Consider the following 19,317-nt stretch of genomic DNA (forward strand, 5'->3'; position numbering starts at 1 on the left):
TTTATTGGAAGGACTGTCCGTTCTGCATTGTGTTCTGTTGGTGCCCTTGTCAAAAATTAGTTGATGTCGTATGCTTGAATTTATTTCTGGCCTCTCTATTCTGTTCCACTGGTCTGTTTTTATGCCAGAACCATAATATTTTGATTACTCTAGCTTTGTAATACAATATTAAACCAGGAAGTGTGGTGCCACCAACTTGTTTTTTCTTTCTGAGAATTGTTTTGGCTATTTGGGGTCTTTTATAATCTGAAAGTATGACTTTTAGGATTGATTTTTCTATCTCTGTGAAGAATACCATTGGGATTTTGATGGAGATTGCATTGAATCTGTATATTGTTTTGGGTTGGACATTTTAACAATATTAATTCTTCTAATATATAAGCATGGTATATCTTTCCATTTATTTTTGTATTTTTAGATTTATTTCATCAATGTTTATAGTTTTCAGTGTACAGATCTTTCACCTCCTTTGTTAAATTTATTTCTAGGTGTTTTATTTTTTTTTGATGCTATTGTAAATGGGATTGTTTTCATGGTTTCTATTTCAGTTAGGTAATTATTTGTGTATTAATGTGCTACCGATTTATTTATTTATTGAATTGAAACAGTTGAATATACATATTTATGGGATATAGAGTTGACTCTCAGTATTTTTGTGATGTATGTGATGTTCAAATCAATATTATTAACATGTTCATCATTACAAGTCATAATTATTCTTTGTGTCCCTTACCAAATTATTCCCTAACTCACCTTCCCCTCCCCTTTTCCCACCTCTAGTAACTATAGACCTGTTCTCTCCTGAAAGTTCAGTATTATGGTTGGTCTTTCTCTCTTTTCTCTCTCTGTCTCTCGCTTCTGTCTCTCTCTGTCTCTCTTTCTCTCTTTCCTCCCAATTAAGAGTGAGGACATACAGTATTTCTTTTTCTGTTTCTGGTTTGTTTCATTTAACATAATTTTCTCCAAGCTCTTTCATGTTGCTGTGAATGGCAGAATTTTCTTCTTTTTTTATGGCTTAGTAGTGTTCCACTGTGTATATATGCCATATTTTCCTTATACAGTCATCCATTGATGGACATTAGGATGGTTCCAACTCTTGGCTATTGTAAACAGAGCTGTGATGAACATGGAAGTGCAGGTATCCCTTTGACCTGATGATTTCCATTCCTTTGGGTATGTACCCCAGTAGTGAGATTGCTGGATCGTATGGTAGATCTATCTGTAGCTGTTTGAGAAACCTCCATACTGTTTTCCATAAAGGATTTATTTATTTATTTATTTATTTATTTATTTATTTATTTATTTATTTATTTATTTATTTATTTATTTATTTATTTATTTATTTATTTATTTATTTATTTATTTATTTATTTATTTATTTATTTATTTATTTATTTATTTATTTATTTATTTATTTATTTATTTATTTATTTATTTATTTATTTATTTATTTATTTATTTATTTATTTATTTATTTATTTATTTATTTATTTATTTATTTATTTATTTATTTATTTATTTATTTATTTATTTATTTATTTATTTATTTATTTATTTATTTATTTATTTATTTATTTATTTATTTATTTATTTATTTATTTATTTATTTATTTATTTATTTATTTATTTATTTATTTATTTATTTATTTATTTTCACTATGATTTTGAGTTCCTTGTATATTCTGGATATTAATCCCTTGTCAGATGTATAGTTTGCAAATATTTACTTCCAATCTGTAGGTTTTTTCACTCTGTTTCTTCTGTTGTGCAGAAGCTTTTCTGTTTTATAGAATCCCATTTGATTTTTTTTTCTTTTGTTGCTTGTGCTTTTGTGGTCTTATTTGTAAAATCATTGTGCAGTCCTGCATCCTGAAGTTTTTACCATATATTTTCTTCTAGGATTTAATCATGTCAGGTCTTGTACTTAAGTCTTTAATCAATTTTGAGTTGATTTTGGTATATGGCAAGAGGTATGGGTCTAGTTTCATTCTTTTACACATGGATACCCAGTTTTTCCAGCACCATTTGCTGAAGAGGCTGTCCTTTCCCCTATGTATGTTCTTGGTTCCTTTGTCAAAGATCAGTTGGCTGTAAGTACCTGGGTTGATTTCTGGGTTCTCTATTCTTTTCCATTGGTCTATGTGTCTATTTTTAATGCCAGAACCATGCTGTTTTGTTTACTATAGCTTTGTAGTACTATTTGAATTCAGATAACGTAATGCCTCTGGTTTTACTTTTTTTGCTCAGGATTGCTTTGGCTATTCATGGTCTTTTGTTTTTCCATATGAGTTTTTTAAAAGTTTATTTATTAAAATTATTTTTTTACATCCTACGATGTTGTGGAGCAGTTGGGGGAAAGGAGGAGAAGGAAAGAGGAAGGAAATAGCATGGGAGAAGGAGGAAGGAGGAGGGGTGAGGTTGAGGCCTGTGGCATCTCCCTCATTCCTGCAGGGTAGACCAGGGGGCTTCCAGTGGTTTCTTGGTCATTGCTGGGCTGGTTGCAGGTGTTGGGGGCAGGCATGGCTGAGGCCTGAGGCCCCCGATTGCCAGCTCAGGAGAGCCTGGGGTGATACCTGTGGCAGCTTGGTGGTCATCACTGGACTGTTTGCACATGTTGGGGGGGCATGGCTGAGTCCCTCAGCCCTACCTGCTCCCTGGCTTGGTAGCCCAGGGGAGTTCTGTTCCCCATTGATTATAATGTTAGCTGTGGGTTTTTCATAAATGGCCTTTATTATGTTGAAGAACTTTCCTTCTGTATCTCCCCTCATTTTTGAAGGACTGTTTTGCTGGATATAGTATTCTTGGTTGATATTTTTTTTCAGCACTTTCTATATATCATCTCACCTTCTGGTCTTCAAGGTTTCTGCTGGAAAAAAACCCTCTGATCATCTTATGAGAGCTTCCTCTTATATGATTTCACTTTTATCTTGCTAGTTTCAAAATTCTCTCTTTGTCTTTGACTTTTGACGATTTGATAATGATGTATCTCTGTGTGGACTCCTTTGTGTTTAGTATAGTTGGTGTCCTCTGGGCTTCTTGAAGCCGAATGTCTCTTTCCTTCCTTGGAGTTGGGAACTTTTTGCCCATTTTTCTTCAAATATGCTGTCTGCCCTTTCTCTCTCTCTTGTGCTTCTAGAACTTCCTTAACCTATGTATTGGTCACTTGATGATGTTCCATAAGTCCCTAGGCTTTCTTCCCTGGTTTTCATTCTTTTTCTTTTTGTTCTTTTGAGTGGGTAATTTCCAGTGACCTGTCTTTGAGTTTGCTGATTCTTTCTTCTGCTTTATTAAGTCTGCTGTTGAATCCCTCTAGTGAATTTTTCAATTCAGTTATTGTATTCTTTAACTCTAAAATGTCTGTTTGGTTATTTTTTGTTTTCTGTATTTTTGTTGATATTCTCATTTTGTTTGTACATCATTTTCCTGAGGTGATTGAACATCTTTATGATGATTGTTTTGAATTCTTTGGTAGGTAATTAATATAGCTCTGTTTTTTTAGGGTTGGTTTTTTGAAATTTGTTTTGGTCTTTTGATTGAGCCATGTTTTCCTGTTTCTTTCTTTGCCTTGTAACTTCATGTTGGGATCCTCACATTTGAAAAAATTGCTGCCTCTCCCAGTCTTTATGGACTATCTTTGTGCAGGGAAAGACTTTCACCAAATAACCTGACTAGAGATTACAGGGGCTTTTCCAATATTTTCTGTGGTTACATCTTCTCTGGACTTGTGTGTGTAAATTACATTAGAGGAATGTACCTTTTTAAAAATTTTCCTCCCAAGAGATCATAATCTCTTGCTTCCTCTGGTGTTTGTCTGAGCTACTGCCAGTTTTCTGGAGCTGTGAAAACTTCACAGCTCCCTTTTGTTCTCAGTAGCCTCCAGGCTTCTACATTATGCCAGGTCCTGTCAATGCTCCAAGTTGGGTGAGACAGAAGCCAGTCCCTTGGGCAGTTCCCTGAAAATCCTGTACAGTTGGATGTATGTTTTAGTCTTCTCCTTCCCCAGGGAGAACCTGGAAGCTGGGAGCTGGGAGTTTTCTTCCAATGTGCTGTGCTAAACTGGGGGGATGGGCTATGGTGAGTGACTGTCACAAATTTTCTTATAGGCCTTGGTGTGGCTGGTTTTGTGCTTGCATGCAGTGCAGGAGCCTGTTAACTTTTATGGATTTCTGATAAGGGAAATTGGCCTGTGTATAGTTGTTGAATCAGTGACTATGTGCAGGGAAGGAGGGTCTGGGTCCTCTTACTCCATCATCTTCCTAACATCACCCTATATCTGATTCTCTCGTGAAGAGAGATCATAGTGGTTAATGTCCACTAGTACTGTAGTCATCATCATTATTATTACTGTTTTCTGTATCTGTGTTTTCTTAGATTTTCTCATATGTTTATTATTTCATATTCTCATCATTCCCTTTTCTACCTCAGTTCTTTGAGGTTCAATTTTCTCCTTTCCTAAGTTTATTCTTTAGAAATTGCTTTGGTGAGGATCTGGTGGTGATAAGATCTCTCAGATTTTGTGAGTCTGAAAATGATTTTATATCAAGATCATGCTTTAAGAATATTTTAATTAGGTCTAATTTTTTTTTGAGAATTAGCTATTGATTTTTCATAGTGTGACATGTTACCTTTGTTTGTTTCCTTAAAATTTATTTATTATTATCCTTTTTTTTTTACATTCTAAGATGTTATGGAGCAGTTGGGGGGAAGGGGAGAGGGAAAGGTGGAGGGAAACAGGGTGGAGGGAGGAGGAACGGGGGGTGTGGTTGAGGCCCATGGCATACCCCTCATTCTGGCAGGGAAGACCAGGGGGCTTCCAGCAGTGGCTTGGTCATTGCTGGGCTAGTTGCAGTTGTTGGGGGGGCATGGCTGAGGCCCTTGGTCCACCACTGCCCCAGCTCATGAGCCTGGCCACTTCTGATGGTGGCTTGGTGGTTGTCACTGGGCTGGTTGTGGATGTCGGGAGTGGGGCATTGCTGAGACTCTTGGCACCCCACCACCCTGGCTTGGGATCCCAGGGTGCTTCCTGTGGTGGCCTGGTGGTTGTCACTGGGCTGCTTGTGGTCATCGGGGGTGTGGCTGTGGCCCACAGCCCTCTTCTCTCCCCAGTTTTGGAGTCCAGGGGGCTTCCAGTTCTTCTAGGTATTATAGGTGTTCTTTGGTGATGTGAGTCCTTTACTGGCTAATATCAAACTTTGTCTCTTATCTGTGGGTATTTTGTTTTTTATTTTCAATTCTGTGTTGGATTATTTGCTGTTCCCACCACTTAAACTCTGCGCTGGAACTAATTTGTTTTCCTTTGCTTACTTCTAAAATGGGGGAACTTCCTGTGGGGACTTGTACTTGAGTCCTGTGGTTGAGCTACATTGCTGCTTTGCTGCTGAATCCCTGGGGAAGGCTTTTTGTGCAGCTCAGGTTTTAATTGTTGACCTTGTAAGCACTTCTGTGTCTTGTGAGATCAGGTACACATGGGTTGTGTGGAAACTTTGGTCTGGGCATGAGTCTTTTCAGCAAACTGCTCCCCCTGCAGTTCCATATTCCTGATCAGTCTCCACCGAGTGGGCCCATGCTGACTGGAGGGCAGGTCAGCTGTTCATGCTGAGCCCTGATGCTCCCCCAGTGACCTGTCTCCCCACTGCCTGCACTCCAGACACTTCCCATAGGACTGGCCATGTACCAGTCCCTTAAGATGACTCACTGGTATCTGTCTCTGAGTGACTCCTTTTCTCCTTGTCTGTGACCTGTTGCTCCTATGTGTATCCACAAGAACCCTGTTAGTGGTCTTGCTGACCTGGCAGCCACCAAGGCCCTCTTCTCCCCTGCTGCCTCCAAACAACTTCATACAAAGGACACAGCAGCGGCTTTTGCCAGCTCTTGCTCCACATGCTCACCAGCTCCAGCCATAACACGGCTAGGGCTTGAAATGGTGGGAGCGATCTTCTCTTCCTTTTGTTGTGGTTTTCCTGCCTTCATGAACTCTGTGGGTCTTTTCTCCTCTTCCCCTGAGCTCTAGCGACTATTAGGTCTAAAATTCTGTTTTGACAGTTATTTTATCTAGCATTCTCACCTGGCTTCTCTAATTGATGCTGAGGTTTCTGCTGCCAGTCTCACTGACATTCTTTACATATTAGGTCTAAAATTCTGTTTTGACAGTTATTTTATCTAGCATTGTCACCTGGCTTCTCTAATTGATGCTGAGGTTTCTGCTGCCAGTCTCACTGACATTCTTTACAAGTAAAACAGGTCTTTATGTGTCCTGGCTTTACGAGGGTGCTCCTCAAGTGCAATTTCCCATCTTGTCCCTATCGTGGTTCAGATGGTAGTGAGTTCAGTTTTGATTACTGACTTTGAGGAATGTAGTAACAGAGCTTGCAGTGGATCAGTGTTACAGAGCTCATCCATATAGAAGTCATGGGAGTGAGTGAGGTCACAGAATGAAAGGGTGAGGAGAAGGAAGAGAAGCTGGCCGAGGAGAAGACCTCAGGAAATACCACACAGAAGGGAAAAAATGGCAATTGGAAAGAAGGAAGATTGTGTAGTTTCTTCTTGGAAAAAAAGGAGAGTAGCGTTTGGGGGCAAGGAGGTCAAGAAATGGGAAAACAGAAAAAGTGTTTGTGACTAAGATGTCATTTGAGAGTAATTTTGGTGGAGGACTGGAATAGAAGTCATATTATATGGAGGAAAGGAATAAATGAATGGTACGAAAACGGAAGCAGAGAAGGATGACTATCTGAGAAGTAAAAGAATTTATTATATATAGTTAGATAGTTAAAAACTGAATTTTTAATTTAACAACATGTTGAGAGAAGTTCCTGAAGAACATAAACTATTTGGTACTTGCAAATATCATTCTCTGCTCTTAATACCCGATTAACAAGATTTCATGATCAGATTTTAAAAACATCCTATAATTAGCTATCACATTGAGAAAAAACTGAGCTATTTGGATGCATTAAGGTAAAATAAGTCATAGCAGTTTTGGTTTGGTATTTATCCAAAGCCTTTATTTAGAGACTAGCATAAAATTGTAAACATGGTTTGTCCTTTTGAAGGGATAATATTAAATCGAACAGAATAAATCAGTTAATTTGTGAAAATAAAATTAGAGAAAATGAAAGATCATACCTACAGGTTCTTTTGGCTGTCAGCAGGGTCCCTGCACCTATGTAGTTCTGGTAGGTTACCTATCCCTTCTCAGATTGTTCTGTGGAACACTCATTCTTCTGGGAGAAATTAATTGGTACGCCTTCAAAAAAGACTTTCATGATTAAACTTATTTGGGAAACTCTGTTTAAAAATTCTAGGTCTCTTTTGGAAATTCATAAATTCTCTAGCACATTAAGAGTTTAGAAAAGGATAGTGGAAAAAAACTCTGCTGAACTTGGATTTCACAAACTTATTTGAGATGAAAAGAGGGGTTTGTATATGGTGCTGATAGAGAGAGAGAAAAGAGTCTAATTAACACTTTATGGAATAGTGTTTTGTGGATCTAGTTGGGGAAATGCTGGTTGAAAATCTCTAGTATAAAACCATTTCCAAGTAAATATAAGTATGAGGTCCTCCCAATATGCTAGGCCCTGTGCTAGGCAAACAGATGAGTTCACAAGGTGTAGACCCTGCCTTCTTCTTCACTGCTCCCCCCAAGCTCTATTATGCAAAAGAACTCTAGTGATACTGTGATCTTGAATTTGCATCATGTGGCACAATTTGGGAAATCTATGAGTCTTTTTTGGTTTCAATAGACAGAAATGCAGTCTAACTCAGATAAACGGGGCTGGGGCAGGTAAGGGGGAGGTTATTGTAAGGTTACAGAGATTTCACAGAAACAAAAGTACAGTTTGGATTCATGAGACTCAGGATGCTATTAGGAGTGAGGCAGTTGCTTAGTCCGTATCTCTGTTGTGTATATGTCTGATCTTTTGTCTCAGTTTCAGTCTTTCTGTGACTTTCTTTCTTACTTAAGCCTAATGCGGGCATCCTATTCCACCTCCACACAACCATTTGTACCCTCAAGCTGATGTAATTGATTCTGGCCCAGTGAATCCATTGTCTGGCTTGGGAATGATGTCCTTCAACTGGGAATGAGGAACAGTCGGTTGCACGATGTATAGAGCTGCTTCTTCAAGGGGTTTGAGCTAAAGTAGAAATTAAACATATCTAATGTAATCGGGCTAAAGAATTGTAGTGTTTGAGGAGACAGGGAATGATAAATTATTTCCAGCACTATCTGTTCCTGTGCATAGAAATTCCTAAGTAGTTCCCACCTTTATTAACAGGGCAGGAATCTCAGAGGAACAAAATATATCAATTACTGAAACAGGTATATAAACTCTGAAATAAAAGAGACTCTATGCTACCTTTGACTGTTTAGCTAATATGACTTGTTAATGTTTGGTGGGGGGCCATAGAAATAGCAAGTATCTTTTCTTACGTGGTTATAGAGACCAGGAAAGAATGACTGCTTTCTTCATCTTCTGACCTACTGCAAGGACTTACTGAAAATTTTTTTCATGTTGTTTTGGAAGAATGTTTCTAATGGCTCTGCTAAGTTATGCTTGAAGGGACAACTTCCCAGTTGGTCTAAATTTTGTTGCAAATCTTGCATATTTTTTCATGTTGTTTTGGAAGAATGTTTCTAATGGCTCCGCTAAGTTATGCTTGAAGGGACAACTTCCCAGTTGGTCTAAATTTTGTTGCAAATCTTGCATAAATAACACTTCCATGACCTCAGTCATGGTGTGTGAGCCCATGTGAGTCCAACTGTTTTGGATAACCAATGATTGAAACATAGGAATATACAGAATAATATTCAGATTGCATGTTTATTCTCATGAGTATTTCATAGACTGGAAGTGGTTGAGGTACATTTTGAGACCTTGATCCTCTAGCAATTCAGCATGGCTCCCCTCTGTTGAATAAGCCTGGGCCTATTTTTCCCTCCTTTTATAGTCACACACAGAAGGCCCTACTGATCCCTCAGATTCACGCTTAACTCTGTATCCAGATTCATGGGGATGTAAGACAGGAAACAATTAAACTATGCTCAACCCTCTGATCATCTTGACTTCTGATTATGTTTCCTAGGGAGAGAATTCCTTGGTCATATAGTCTTTAAGTATTCTGGGTTGTAATATAGTTCTTTCAAGTTACAGTAGCAATTTATCCTTCTGGTATCTACCTTAATCTCAAATGCATGTTGGTTTGCCTGAGATAGGCTCCCAGATCTGATCATCCAGGACAAGGAGCGAGTCTTTTAAAGAACAAATCTAGACCCTGAAATATGGCCATCTTATCAAGGTCCTGCCAGATGCTTTTCGACTACTACCTTTTCCATCACTTTCCTCACTTAGAAATGTCTACACATCTCTCCGATGGAGCCTTCCCTAAGCTTTTTCTGACCGTGGAGTGGGCTCATTTTAAACAATTGGATATTCCATGAAGACTACATGTTACCTGCTCCTGTGGGTTAGCGGGGCCCTCCCATAAGCACTCATTCTCCATGGACTGATCCGAATAGCCACTAACACTCTCCATGGTCTGCCAGGTCCAAAGATGTTTGGGGAATATGTATATTTTAGATTGCAAGCCTCTGTACAGGAACCCATTTTATATTTGGAATGCAAATCCATTTTACTTTTCTGATTACTTGGTAGTAGCTATCTGGAGTGTTTGCTGGAAAGAGTACTGAGACTGATTCTATATGCCACCAGACTAAATTTTGGCCATGGTGAAAAGAATGAGAAGTACCTAATTAGGGGGACAGAGGCCCTCATTGTTTCAACTACAGGACACACCTGGAACTCCTAAGGGAAAAACATTCATCATCTGCCTTTAACTTATCTTCACCCTTAAACTTGGGTGATCATCTGTGAGGAAGGAAGTTTGTTGTGGGATTGGATTCTTAGTGTGTTTTCCATTCTCAGTTGGTCTGTGTCTTTGAGTCCCTCATATTTCCTCTCTCCTCTATTTTGTGCTTCCCAGTTTTGCCTCCAAGCCTTTCATATAGTGTCTAATATTTCTTGAATTGACTAGGTTGCTGTGATCCAGCATTCACACATTGGTGTTGATTTAGCAAAATGTATGTATGAAGCTCTTATTATATACCAGATATTGTCCTAGATCCTGGGTGTAACTACAGTAGGCCAGCATGTTGGACTCTAAGTTGCTTTTACCTGCCATCCTGACACCTACACACACCAGGGGCCACTCTCCTTGCTTCGTATGCCTCTGTGCAAAGGCTTGGGTTTCTTTCTTTCTTTCTTTTTTTTGTCTTTTTTTGTGTCCGGCAACGGATCGCAACCCTCAGTGTCGCGCCTGTACCGGACCGGGACCGGCAACGGGATCGCAACCCTCAGTGTTGCACCCGCACCTCGCTCAGATAGTGGGTGGGAACCTGTCTGTATGTGGGATCCGAACCCTCGGCGGGAGCGCCGCTGCGCTCCCAAGCAAGTCGAGGGAGGGTCAAGGACAGGTGTAGACCAGGGGGCAACTCTGGAATGGGACAGATGTTGCCCCTCATTGGCTACAGGAAGCACGGCCACTAAGTCAACCTCCCTTGGCCTCAGTTTCATCACGTGTCCACCTACACCTGGTGCAGCCATTGTGGGCTTTCAATGACAGCATCCACGCAAATGCCTAGAGCATTCAGCATATGTCCCCACAGTCACAGCCAAGGGATCCCAGTGGGAAGAAGCCCATGCACAGGAGCAGCATGGAGTGGCCTCGTGGAGAAGGACACAAGCCAGTGGAAGACAGTGGGCGGGAACCTGTCTGTATGTGGGATCCGAACCCTCGGCGGGAGCGCCGCTGCGCTCCCAAGCAGCGCACTGTAGCAGCGCGCCACCTGGCCGGCCCTAAAGGCTTGGGTTTCTGCTTTTGCTTACATTCTCTGAGTTTCTTACTGTGTTAACTGCCTGGTTCTTGTTCCTCCATCCTTTTCCTTGCTATCTTTATGTATCCTATCCTACGATTCCTTACGTAGGACTTTGGAGCCAAGTTTCTGAGCCTCATCCCCATAGCTGGGACTTTGCAGCCTCCCATTGCCTGGTTCTTGTTCCTCCATCCTTTTCCTTGCTATCTTTATGTATCCTATCCTACGATTCCTTATGTAGGACTTTGGAGCCAAGTTTCTGAGCCTCATCCCCATAGCTGGGACTTTGCAGCCTCCCACTGTACATTTTTTCAGGAATTGTTCTATCAAGAATTTTTACCCATTTCCCTTCCCATACCCCACACTTCACCTTGCTGACTGTTTTCCTGCACCATGCTTACTCAAATGTTCCATACTCGAGCTGAAGTTCTTCCATCAGCTGAGCTGTACCCCAACACCTAATCAGGTCTAGTGGGCAAGGCTAATATCAGGGTCTCCCCCTACTCCCTGTTTTAGTGTGTATGCCCTGTGTTTTGTCACTGATACATTTTGATATATGATGGAATCAAGATATGTCAGGAAAACTTTTTTGGCAGTCCACTCTATAATCTACTTTAGAATATTTTTACTGTAACTGTAGTTTAATATCCTTTTCTAGCTTGATTCCTTGTTTGAAGGTAGTGAAATGTTGTGGTGACAGCTTGACTAAAGTTCTGGTATATACATTCTTTTAACCAGTCTGAGGTAAATGTCGGCTGATTGTCAGAAATGACATTTTCATGCATGGTACATAACTGGTATAGAACTGTGATTGTTGTAACATGTTTAGATACAACACAGAGTACTTAAAAAATGCTTGATACAGGCAAGGACTTTTGCCTTGGAGTGTTCCTGAAAAATCAAAATGGACATCTATCCAGCATTTTTTGGTTACTTTCCACTAAATTGTAGATGCTTTTGGTAGGCTGTTCCAAATACTCTGGCTTGAGAGTCTTTATCATACAATCAGTTCAAAACCATCAAAACCAATTTCTAGCCCATTCTTATCAGGAAGAAAAACTCCATGTGCCATTTTATATTGTGTCCAAGATACATGACTTTCTTTTTGAGTAATAGTAGGCTTTCCTCACAAAGGACTTCCTTTATGAGAAAAATAATCTCCATTGACAAAAGTTGTGAAGAATATGAAAAGATTAAGACAGCTTCCCATTTCCCTCCCTACTATTACCTCCACACTGAGTATCAGAAACTGAGTGATCGAAAATCCTAGATATGTTTGATATAAAGTATAATTTAATTTATTTAAGGAGCCTCAAGTATATCTCTGAACATTTAAACTTCCTATGGAATTGGCAAATCCTAGCCTGGATCTGGGGCAGGAAATTAGTATATAATTCTGCTTTCAAGGCTCCTTTAGAATTGTATAATTCAAGACAAAGGCTTGTATTTAGCAATGAGTTCTCAAAAATGGTTTATTCCGTGTGAAAAATGTGCAGACAAAGCCAAATTGGTAGTAGGTGAGATTGGAGGCTCCTGGGCTGTTTACCATTTGTTGCAGCATTCTATCTCATAGATGCCGCTGCTCCTGATTTGTGAGCAGGCTGTGCCGCACTCCCATCTGGCTCGGCCCAGCTCCAGCTCCATAAGGTGAACTGAACTGTTAGTGGTAGGAAATAGTGCTCTATATTTGTCACGATGTACTAGCACAGACCCAGAAGTCAATAACTGCTTGACATTCCAGAAAACATTCTCATGGCAGTGAGTTAAACTTCACGGAATGTCTTTTTCCAGTGGATGATGAAGTCATTTAGCAATGTTTACCTTTTGTGGAAGAAAATCTTGTTAAAAAGTGAGTAGCCCCAGGAAGGCTTGAAGTTTCTGCTCTTGTTCTTGAAGTAGACATACTACCAATTGTACGCATTTTATTTAGGCCAGAGAAAACATTTGATGCACTGGTTTGGTAGCTTAAGAAGATAACACAGGAAGCTCCAGTTGTACCTTTTTCCTGTTCCCATTTGATTATCTGATATATTGAGTCGATGTGGGGCTTCTGTAAGTCCTTTTGTGTTTGCATCTTTAGTCAGCTTAATAATTTGGCCATCATCACACCAGACTAGCATGCCTGGAAACCCAGAAACCAAAGTCTCTGGGAAGGACTAGAAAATTCCAAGAGTAACAGAAATTCCAGATTGACCTTCTTATTTCTTTGCCTTCCCTCTGCTCAATATTCTCTATTCTTGTATCTTACATCTCCACCCCCCTCCATCAGGTGTGGTCACATCTTACATCTGAAACTGTTCTAACTAGAGGAACTAAACTCTGAACCTCCATGCCCATTTGCTTTCCATGTCTCCCAATTTGCTTATGAAATTCTTCAGTTTGGTTGGGATATCTAATCCCTTCACCCATCAATAGTCTCTGTCTTGAAAAACCTCTCAGGAGAGGAAGTTGATTATGACTGGATTGTGAAGAGAACTGTGCAAGTTCTGTTTAGTCTCCGTACCAGCGAATCTTATCACACTTTAATTAGCACAACTCATAGTGACGAGGATTTCTTTTCTCAGGAATAGTAAAAATCTGGTCTCCTATGAGGAAAGGCTTGGTTTGGGCCATGTCTTTTTAAACTATAGACACTTGCCCTTGCTGCCCTCTCTCCACATCATTTTATGCAGAAGCAATTGTTTCTTTCCTCCTGAGAGTTGAACTCCTTACAAGAGAAACACCCCAGCTATGAGTGTTTGCAGCCCAGTTAGGTGCTTGGGTTTGAGCTCTCCCTAGATGGAAGGTCTGCTAGGGGTGTATGTGCACATGGCATGCTGTCGCTGTCTTGCCTGATATGAAGAGTGAGGCAACCAAGGGAATGAGGAGGAGAGGGGGAGGAGTGGTTTGCAGGATTTGTGAGGGCCTGAGAGTCAGGACCTAAGGGCTTAGAATACACTGGGGAATTCCTTTTATGTGGGACCTTGTATATTAGTATTTATTTAATAATCATGATATACTCGAATGTTGACTCCCTACCTCGTATCAGCAACTACCTTATGCACTTCACACAGTGGCTCTAGTCCTAACTTGAAATCACTTCACTCATAAAATCACTGAAGGAAGCATTTTACATTCTGACCAGGCCTTGTCTCCTCTTCTTCCACTTTGCCTGTTCACATTCTCCCATCATGACTATTCTTAGACTTCATCAGGACTTCTGATCTACTGACACCTCTTCCTTTGCCCCATTTATAACTTCTTCCTATCTTTACCACCCTCTTCCTTTATTCAGATAGTTCATGGCTCATTGCTTAATAACATCCTGGCTAGTTTTCTAATTTTCCTACACCTGTATCTTTTTGCCACATCCATCTGGCAAAACCCTAAACCTGGTGAATGTTAATATACATTTATTATATGTCTGGGTAACTGAGAGATGATGGGGAAAATCACTCAACTGGCCTCTTAACATGCCAGCATTCCAGTTGTGTTCATCTGGTCACTGCGTTCTCCCACTCTCTTCAGTGATAAGTCAGAACTTCTCCACTCTTTTCAGCCTTCTCATCTCATATCTCCCCACCCTACTCTCAGGTGATGACCTTACCCCTTATTTTATAGGAAAGCAGAGGCATCCAGGGGGAATTCCTCAGCCTCCCACCACCAGACCGACACAGTGGCACCTGTGTCCTTGCTCGCTTCTCCCCTTCACAGCCACTCTTGTCACACAGATGTTTTCATGTGCTCTCTGCATCTCCTTAACTGTTGTTTAGTACTTGATCTACTCTCAGGTGATGACCTTACCCCTTATTTTATAGGAAAGCAGAGGCATCCAGGGGGAATTCCTCAGCCTCCCACCACCAGACCGACACAGCGGCAACTGTGTCCTTGCTCGCTTCTCCCCTTCACAGCTACGCTTGTCACACAGATGTTTTCATGTGCTCTCTGCATCTCCTTAACTGTTGTTTAGTACTTGATCCACTCAAAAATGCTTTCTCTTCTCATCAGGACACCAGGACACATCTTGCTGAAGTAATGAAAGACCACCTTGTGGGCATTCTTCAGTCCTCATCTTACTCTCTGGAAGTTTTTATCTATGGCTCAGATTTTCATCTGGTCCCCAAGTCCTACTCATGTGAAATTTCCACTGGAATATTTCAGAAGCTCCTTAGATATCCAAGTGTCATCCACGACTTTCCTCTCCCTCAGACTTCAACTCCCAACTATCATATTCAATTCGTTGGCATCTCCAGTAGATTTTGCCATCTAAATATTTCTTGAATGTGTTTCCTTCCATCTCTATCATCAGGGCCCTCATCTAAGACACCATCATCTTTTGCCATGATCCTCACAGCGGCCTCTTAATTGGCCTACTTATTTCCAGTCCTATCCTCCAATCATTTCTCTACATTGAAGCCAGAGAGGTCTTTTCCAAATGTGGACATGATCATTCAAGTCCTTTTAGTGACTTCTCATTAGCTGTATGATAAATAACATATTTCCTATGGCCTTTGACCTCACCTGGCTCCCTTCCTGTCTCCACAGCCTCACATGTCTGTACTTCCTCCTATTCTCTCATGGGTGTTGCTTCCTCCCCCCACAGGTTCTCAGCAATGATGTCCCTATCCCAGCTCTTTACCTGAGTAATGCCTATGAATTCTTAGGTCTCAACTCAGAGATCACTTTTCTAGGGAATCTTTCCTGGCTTCACAGTCCCCAGACAAGACAAGATTAGGTCCACCTACTATAAAATCTCATGTGGCCTGCACTTTTCCTTTAGGCTGGACATTTTGTTTCAGAGTTTCACTATGAAATTAAATAATTTTGTATTTGTGATATTAGCTGTATGATATAGGGTTTGATTTGAAAGTAAAACAAAAATACCGTCCAGCTTAAGTTAATGGAGAATGTTTAAGCAAATTTTGGAATAGATATTTTGGGTCATTAAAAAATGATTGTGACATTAAAAAATGCTTGTGATAGGATGTTAAATGAAAAAAAGCAGGCTAGAAGTTTATGTACAGTAAGATATTAATTATGTAAAAATGAATACAAAGATACTAGAAAGAAGTATTTTGTTTTATTAAGTTATTTCTTTTGGGCAATGGTATCATGGGTAATTTTTTTCTCCTATTTTTTTGTACTTGACCAATTTTCTATAGTGATAGTGTGTTATTTTTTAAAAAGCTCATATTTAAAATATATTTATTAAATAAGTACTGTATCAATAATAAAAGAGAACAAATAATAATTGAAAAAATTAATAATAATCTTACCTTAATCCTTACAAAATCTCTTTGGTGTTCTTTAGTCTGATTATATTCTGGTGGCTCAGCTGCTGTTAAGTCTTCACTTTCTGATGATCATTGACTAGTTATCTCTGCTTGAAAATTTTTCATTTTTATATTGGTAGAGATATATTTCATGATATGGTGGAGGCTGAAGGAAGAAATTGGCATTTCTTCATTTATTAAAAAGAAATGAACACTCCAGAAAATGCAAACTTAAACATATCACTGATCCAAAAGTTTGAAAAACTTCCTTTACATTATATTGGACAACATGTTGTAACTTTACATTTACCTATCCAATCCCCACGTCACCCTTCACTTTGCCCACAAAAAGCAAGCAAATGAACAACCTATGTAACTTCCCAGTTATCAGCAGTTCATGAGACGTCTCAGCTCAAAATCCTTTGTTCCTCACTCGCAGCTCTGTTGCAGATTCTCTTTCTGTAGTCTGAGAAACATAATGCTTTATCTGTGACACCAACTTTATTTTTGTCCTTGTGGACAAGGGAAAATGTTTAAAATAGTTAACGTGATATCTTCTTAATAGCATTCCTTGCCAAAATAAGCAACAATGTAAATAGAATAAAATCTTGTTATACAGTGTTTTACTTGAGATTCATTTTCACCACAATTCTATTATCTGGAAACAATCATTTGATTGATTCCTTAACATTTGCCAACCATTTCTTAATTGCCTAATATTCTTCAGATATCATGTTAGCCCTGCTAGGAAGACTAAGAGAAGAAAAAAAGCAGTCTTCCAGCTCCAGTGCTGTACAATAGAACTTTCTGTGATGATGGAGATGTTCTGTACCTGTGGCTAATACAGTAGCATTAGCCAGGTGTGGCTTTTGAATGTTTGACATGTGGCTAGTGTGACTGTGGATCTGAATTGATAATTTAATTTTTAAATAACAGTTTTATTGAGATATAATTCACATACCATACAATTCACCTATTTAAAGTGCATAGTTCAATGATTTTTAGTGTATTAATAGTTGTACAAGCATCACCACAATTTTTATTACCTTAAGAAGAGACCCACTACTCAATAGCAGTCACTCCCCATTTCTCCCCAACTTTCCAAGTTCCCCAGCCCTAGGCAGCCACTCATCTTTTTTCTGTTTCTGTGGATTTGCCTATTTTGAATATTTCATAAAATGGAATCACCATGTGTAGTCTTTTGTGACTGGCTAATTTAATTTTAGTTTATTTAAATGTAATAGCCACATGTGGCTATTAGCTACTGCAAGAAATAGGTGTGGGAAAGACAGATACTTAAGGGTTGCTGATGTCTGAGGAGAAGAAAATCCTGTCTAAAGGGCATGTGGAGGACAGGTCAGAGAGACAGGAGATGGCCTGGACAGAGCCTAGAGATGAGACAGGTTCCTGAAAGAGCTGGGATGCTTAACAATACCCAATAATACAGAGATGTGAAAGAAAGTAAGTTTTAGTTAGTGATAGGGTAAGAATACTGATGACCAAGGGCATCGGAATATGGTATTGGTGAGGCGGTATAGGCAGGTGGCACTTTTATGTCATTTTGAGATAGAGGGAAGGCAGAAAGGTTCAAGAGCTTGAGAGAGGTGTTGGGATTGATGGAAATTTTTTTGTTGCTGTTAATGATATTTTCATTGGAGACCTGAGCTTGTATGTAAGCATAAGAGAAGGATTCAGTGAAAATGAAGAGAGGATGAAAGATGATTGAGCAGGTTCTGGAGGATGTTGTCAATGGTAGCACCAGGGTCAGCAGTATAGGTAAGCCCTGCCAAGGAAGATGGAAGTCATCTTGATAATAAGATACATGAGTTCAGGAGTAAGTGAACAAAAAGTAGGCGAAGGTGCAGAGCAATTTGTACATAGAAAGAAAGGAAATTTGAAGATCTCATTTACTTTGGGAAAGTAGGATTGAGGCCTTCTGTGGTCAAATTCGGTTCCTCCTACTGCACTGTGATCCTATGGAGAAGGGGTTGCTGAAAAGTTCTCCAGATGGGTAAGGATTGGGGGCGGTGGGAGTGCCCACCACTTAAGGGTCTGTGGCTATACAGCTGAACCTATCTCCAAAAAGGGACAGGTGTTTTCAGGCACATAAAGCCACATGAGGTCCAGAGAGATCCTGATGTGTCAATTTTCACTACTAAAAAGTGAAAATTGCTCAGAAGTTCACATCTGAGATCTTCCAAGAAGAAATGGAACTCCATCAGCTCACTCGCCCTTCCTTCCTTTCTGACTTCCTCATCCCTCTCCTCCCTCCCTTCCTCCTTTGTTCCTTATTTTCCTCATGTATTTCTTTAAAACTTTGTAGAAAACAATCCATTTTGCCATACAATGTTATTTGCCCTATGAGGAAAAATGGAAAATAACAAAACAGAAAACTTTGAAAAATTTAACATTAATCCATTCTGTAATGTATACAGAATTTCATGAAATGAGTTATAATGAAACTCCAGTATCTTCTTTATTTTTCTCAGTCACCTTTTTTTTCTTTTTCTTTTCTATGTTATAACAGTTAGTAGAAGAGCTAGGAAGTGCTTTGAAAATTCTAAATGAAAACACTATGCAAGTAAAAGCGAAAAAATACTAATTAGTTGATATCAAATTAATTAAAAATGTAGCTTTAGAAAGAGCTTTCTGTATTGATGTTTTAGAAATTAAAGCCAACTTTTGTGGTCTTGTCAACATATAAACATATATTTATGTATGTATTTATTTATTTTAGGCTTTTAAAACCAAGGACGGCTTTCTCGTAATTGCAGCAGGAAATAACCAACAATTTGCTACTGTGTGCAAGGTAATCCATAATCACTGGGATGGGCGGATGATATATGCAACAGTTAATTTTGTACAAAGCCAGGGAGAGTTCAGATTTGCTTATTAGAACAGTGATGCTAAATCCATAACAAACTTAGGACTCCCTGCCCTTACCATTTTTATAAGTATGAAAATGGACCTAAAAGTATACCATTTTCATACTTATAAATGGTAAGGGCAGGGTTCTAAATTAACACTCAGTATGTTTTTTTTTTTTTTAACTGTGGTATCTGGCTATAATTTGACATGAAGAATCATGGTAACTTAAATTATCCTAAAACTTAACCTGTCTACCAGCTCGAACAAAAAGGGAAAGAAAAAAAAATCAATTTTAAAAGGATTTGAACACTGGGATTTATTTTTTTTCCT

At 39.3% G+C, this 19,317-nt stretch overlaps 1 protein-coding gene across 1 annotated transcript in view; it reads left to right on the forward strand.

Moving 5' to 3' along the window:
* Positions 1–18,928, forward strand: part of LOC103603084 (succinate--hydroxymethylglutarate CoA-transferase-like) — a gene marked incomplete at both ends in the record, with an annotated part of 188,054 nt that extends 169,126 nt beyond the window's left edge. Inside the window, one exon of the mRNA XM_008587561.1 lies at positions 18,857–18,928. Coding sequence (XP_008585783.1) covers positions 18,857–18,928 — 72 coding nt within the window. The remainder of the gene's footprint in view (positions 1–18,856) is intronic.
* Positions 18,929–19,317: the final 389 nt, after the last annotated feature.

The sequence above is a fragment of the Galeopterus variegatus genome, unplaced genomic scaffold, assembly GCF_000696425.1.
Source record: "Galeopterus variegatus unplaced genomic scaffold, G_variegatus-3.0.2 Scaffold4435, whole genome shotgun sequence".
NCBI classification, from domain to species: domain Eukaryota; kingdom Metazoa; phylum Chordata; class Mammalia; order Dermoptera; family Cynocephalidae; genus Galeopterus; species Galeopterus variegatus.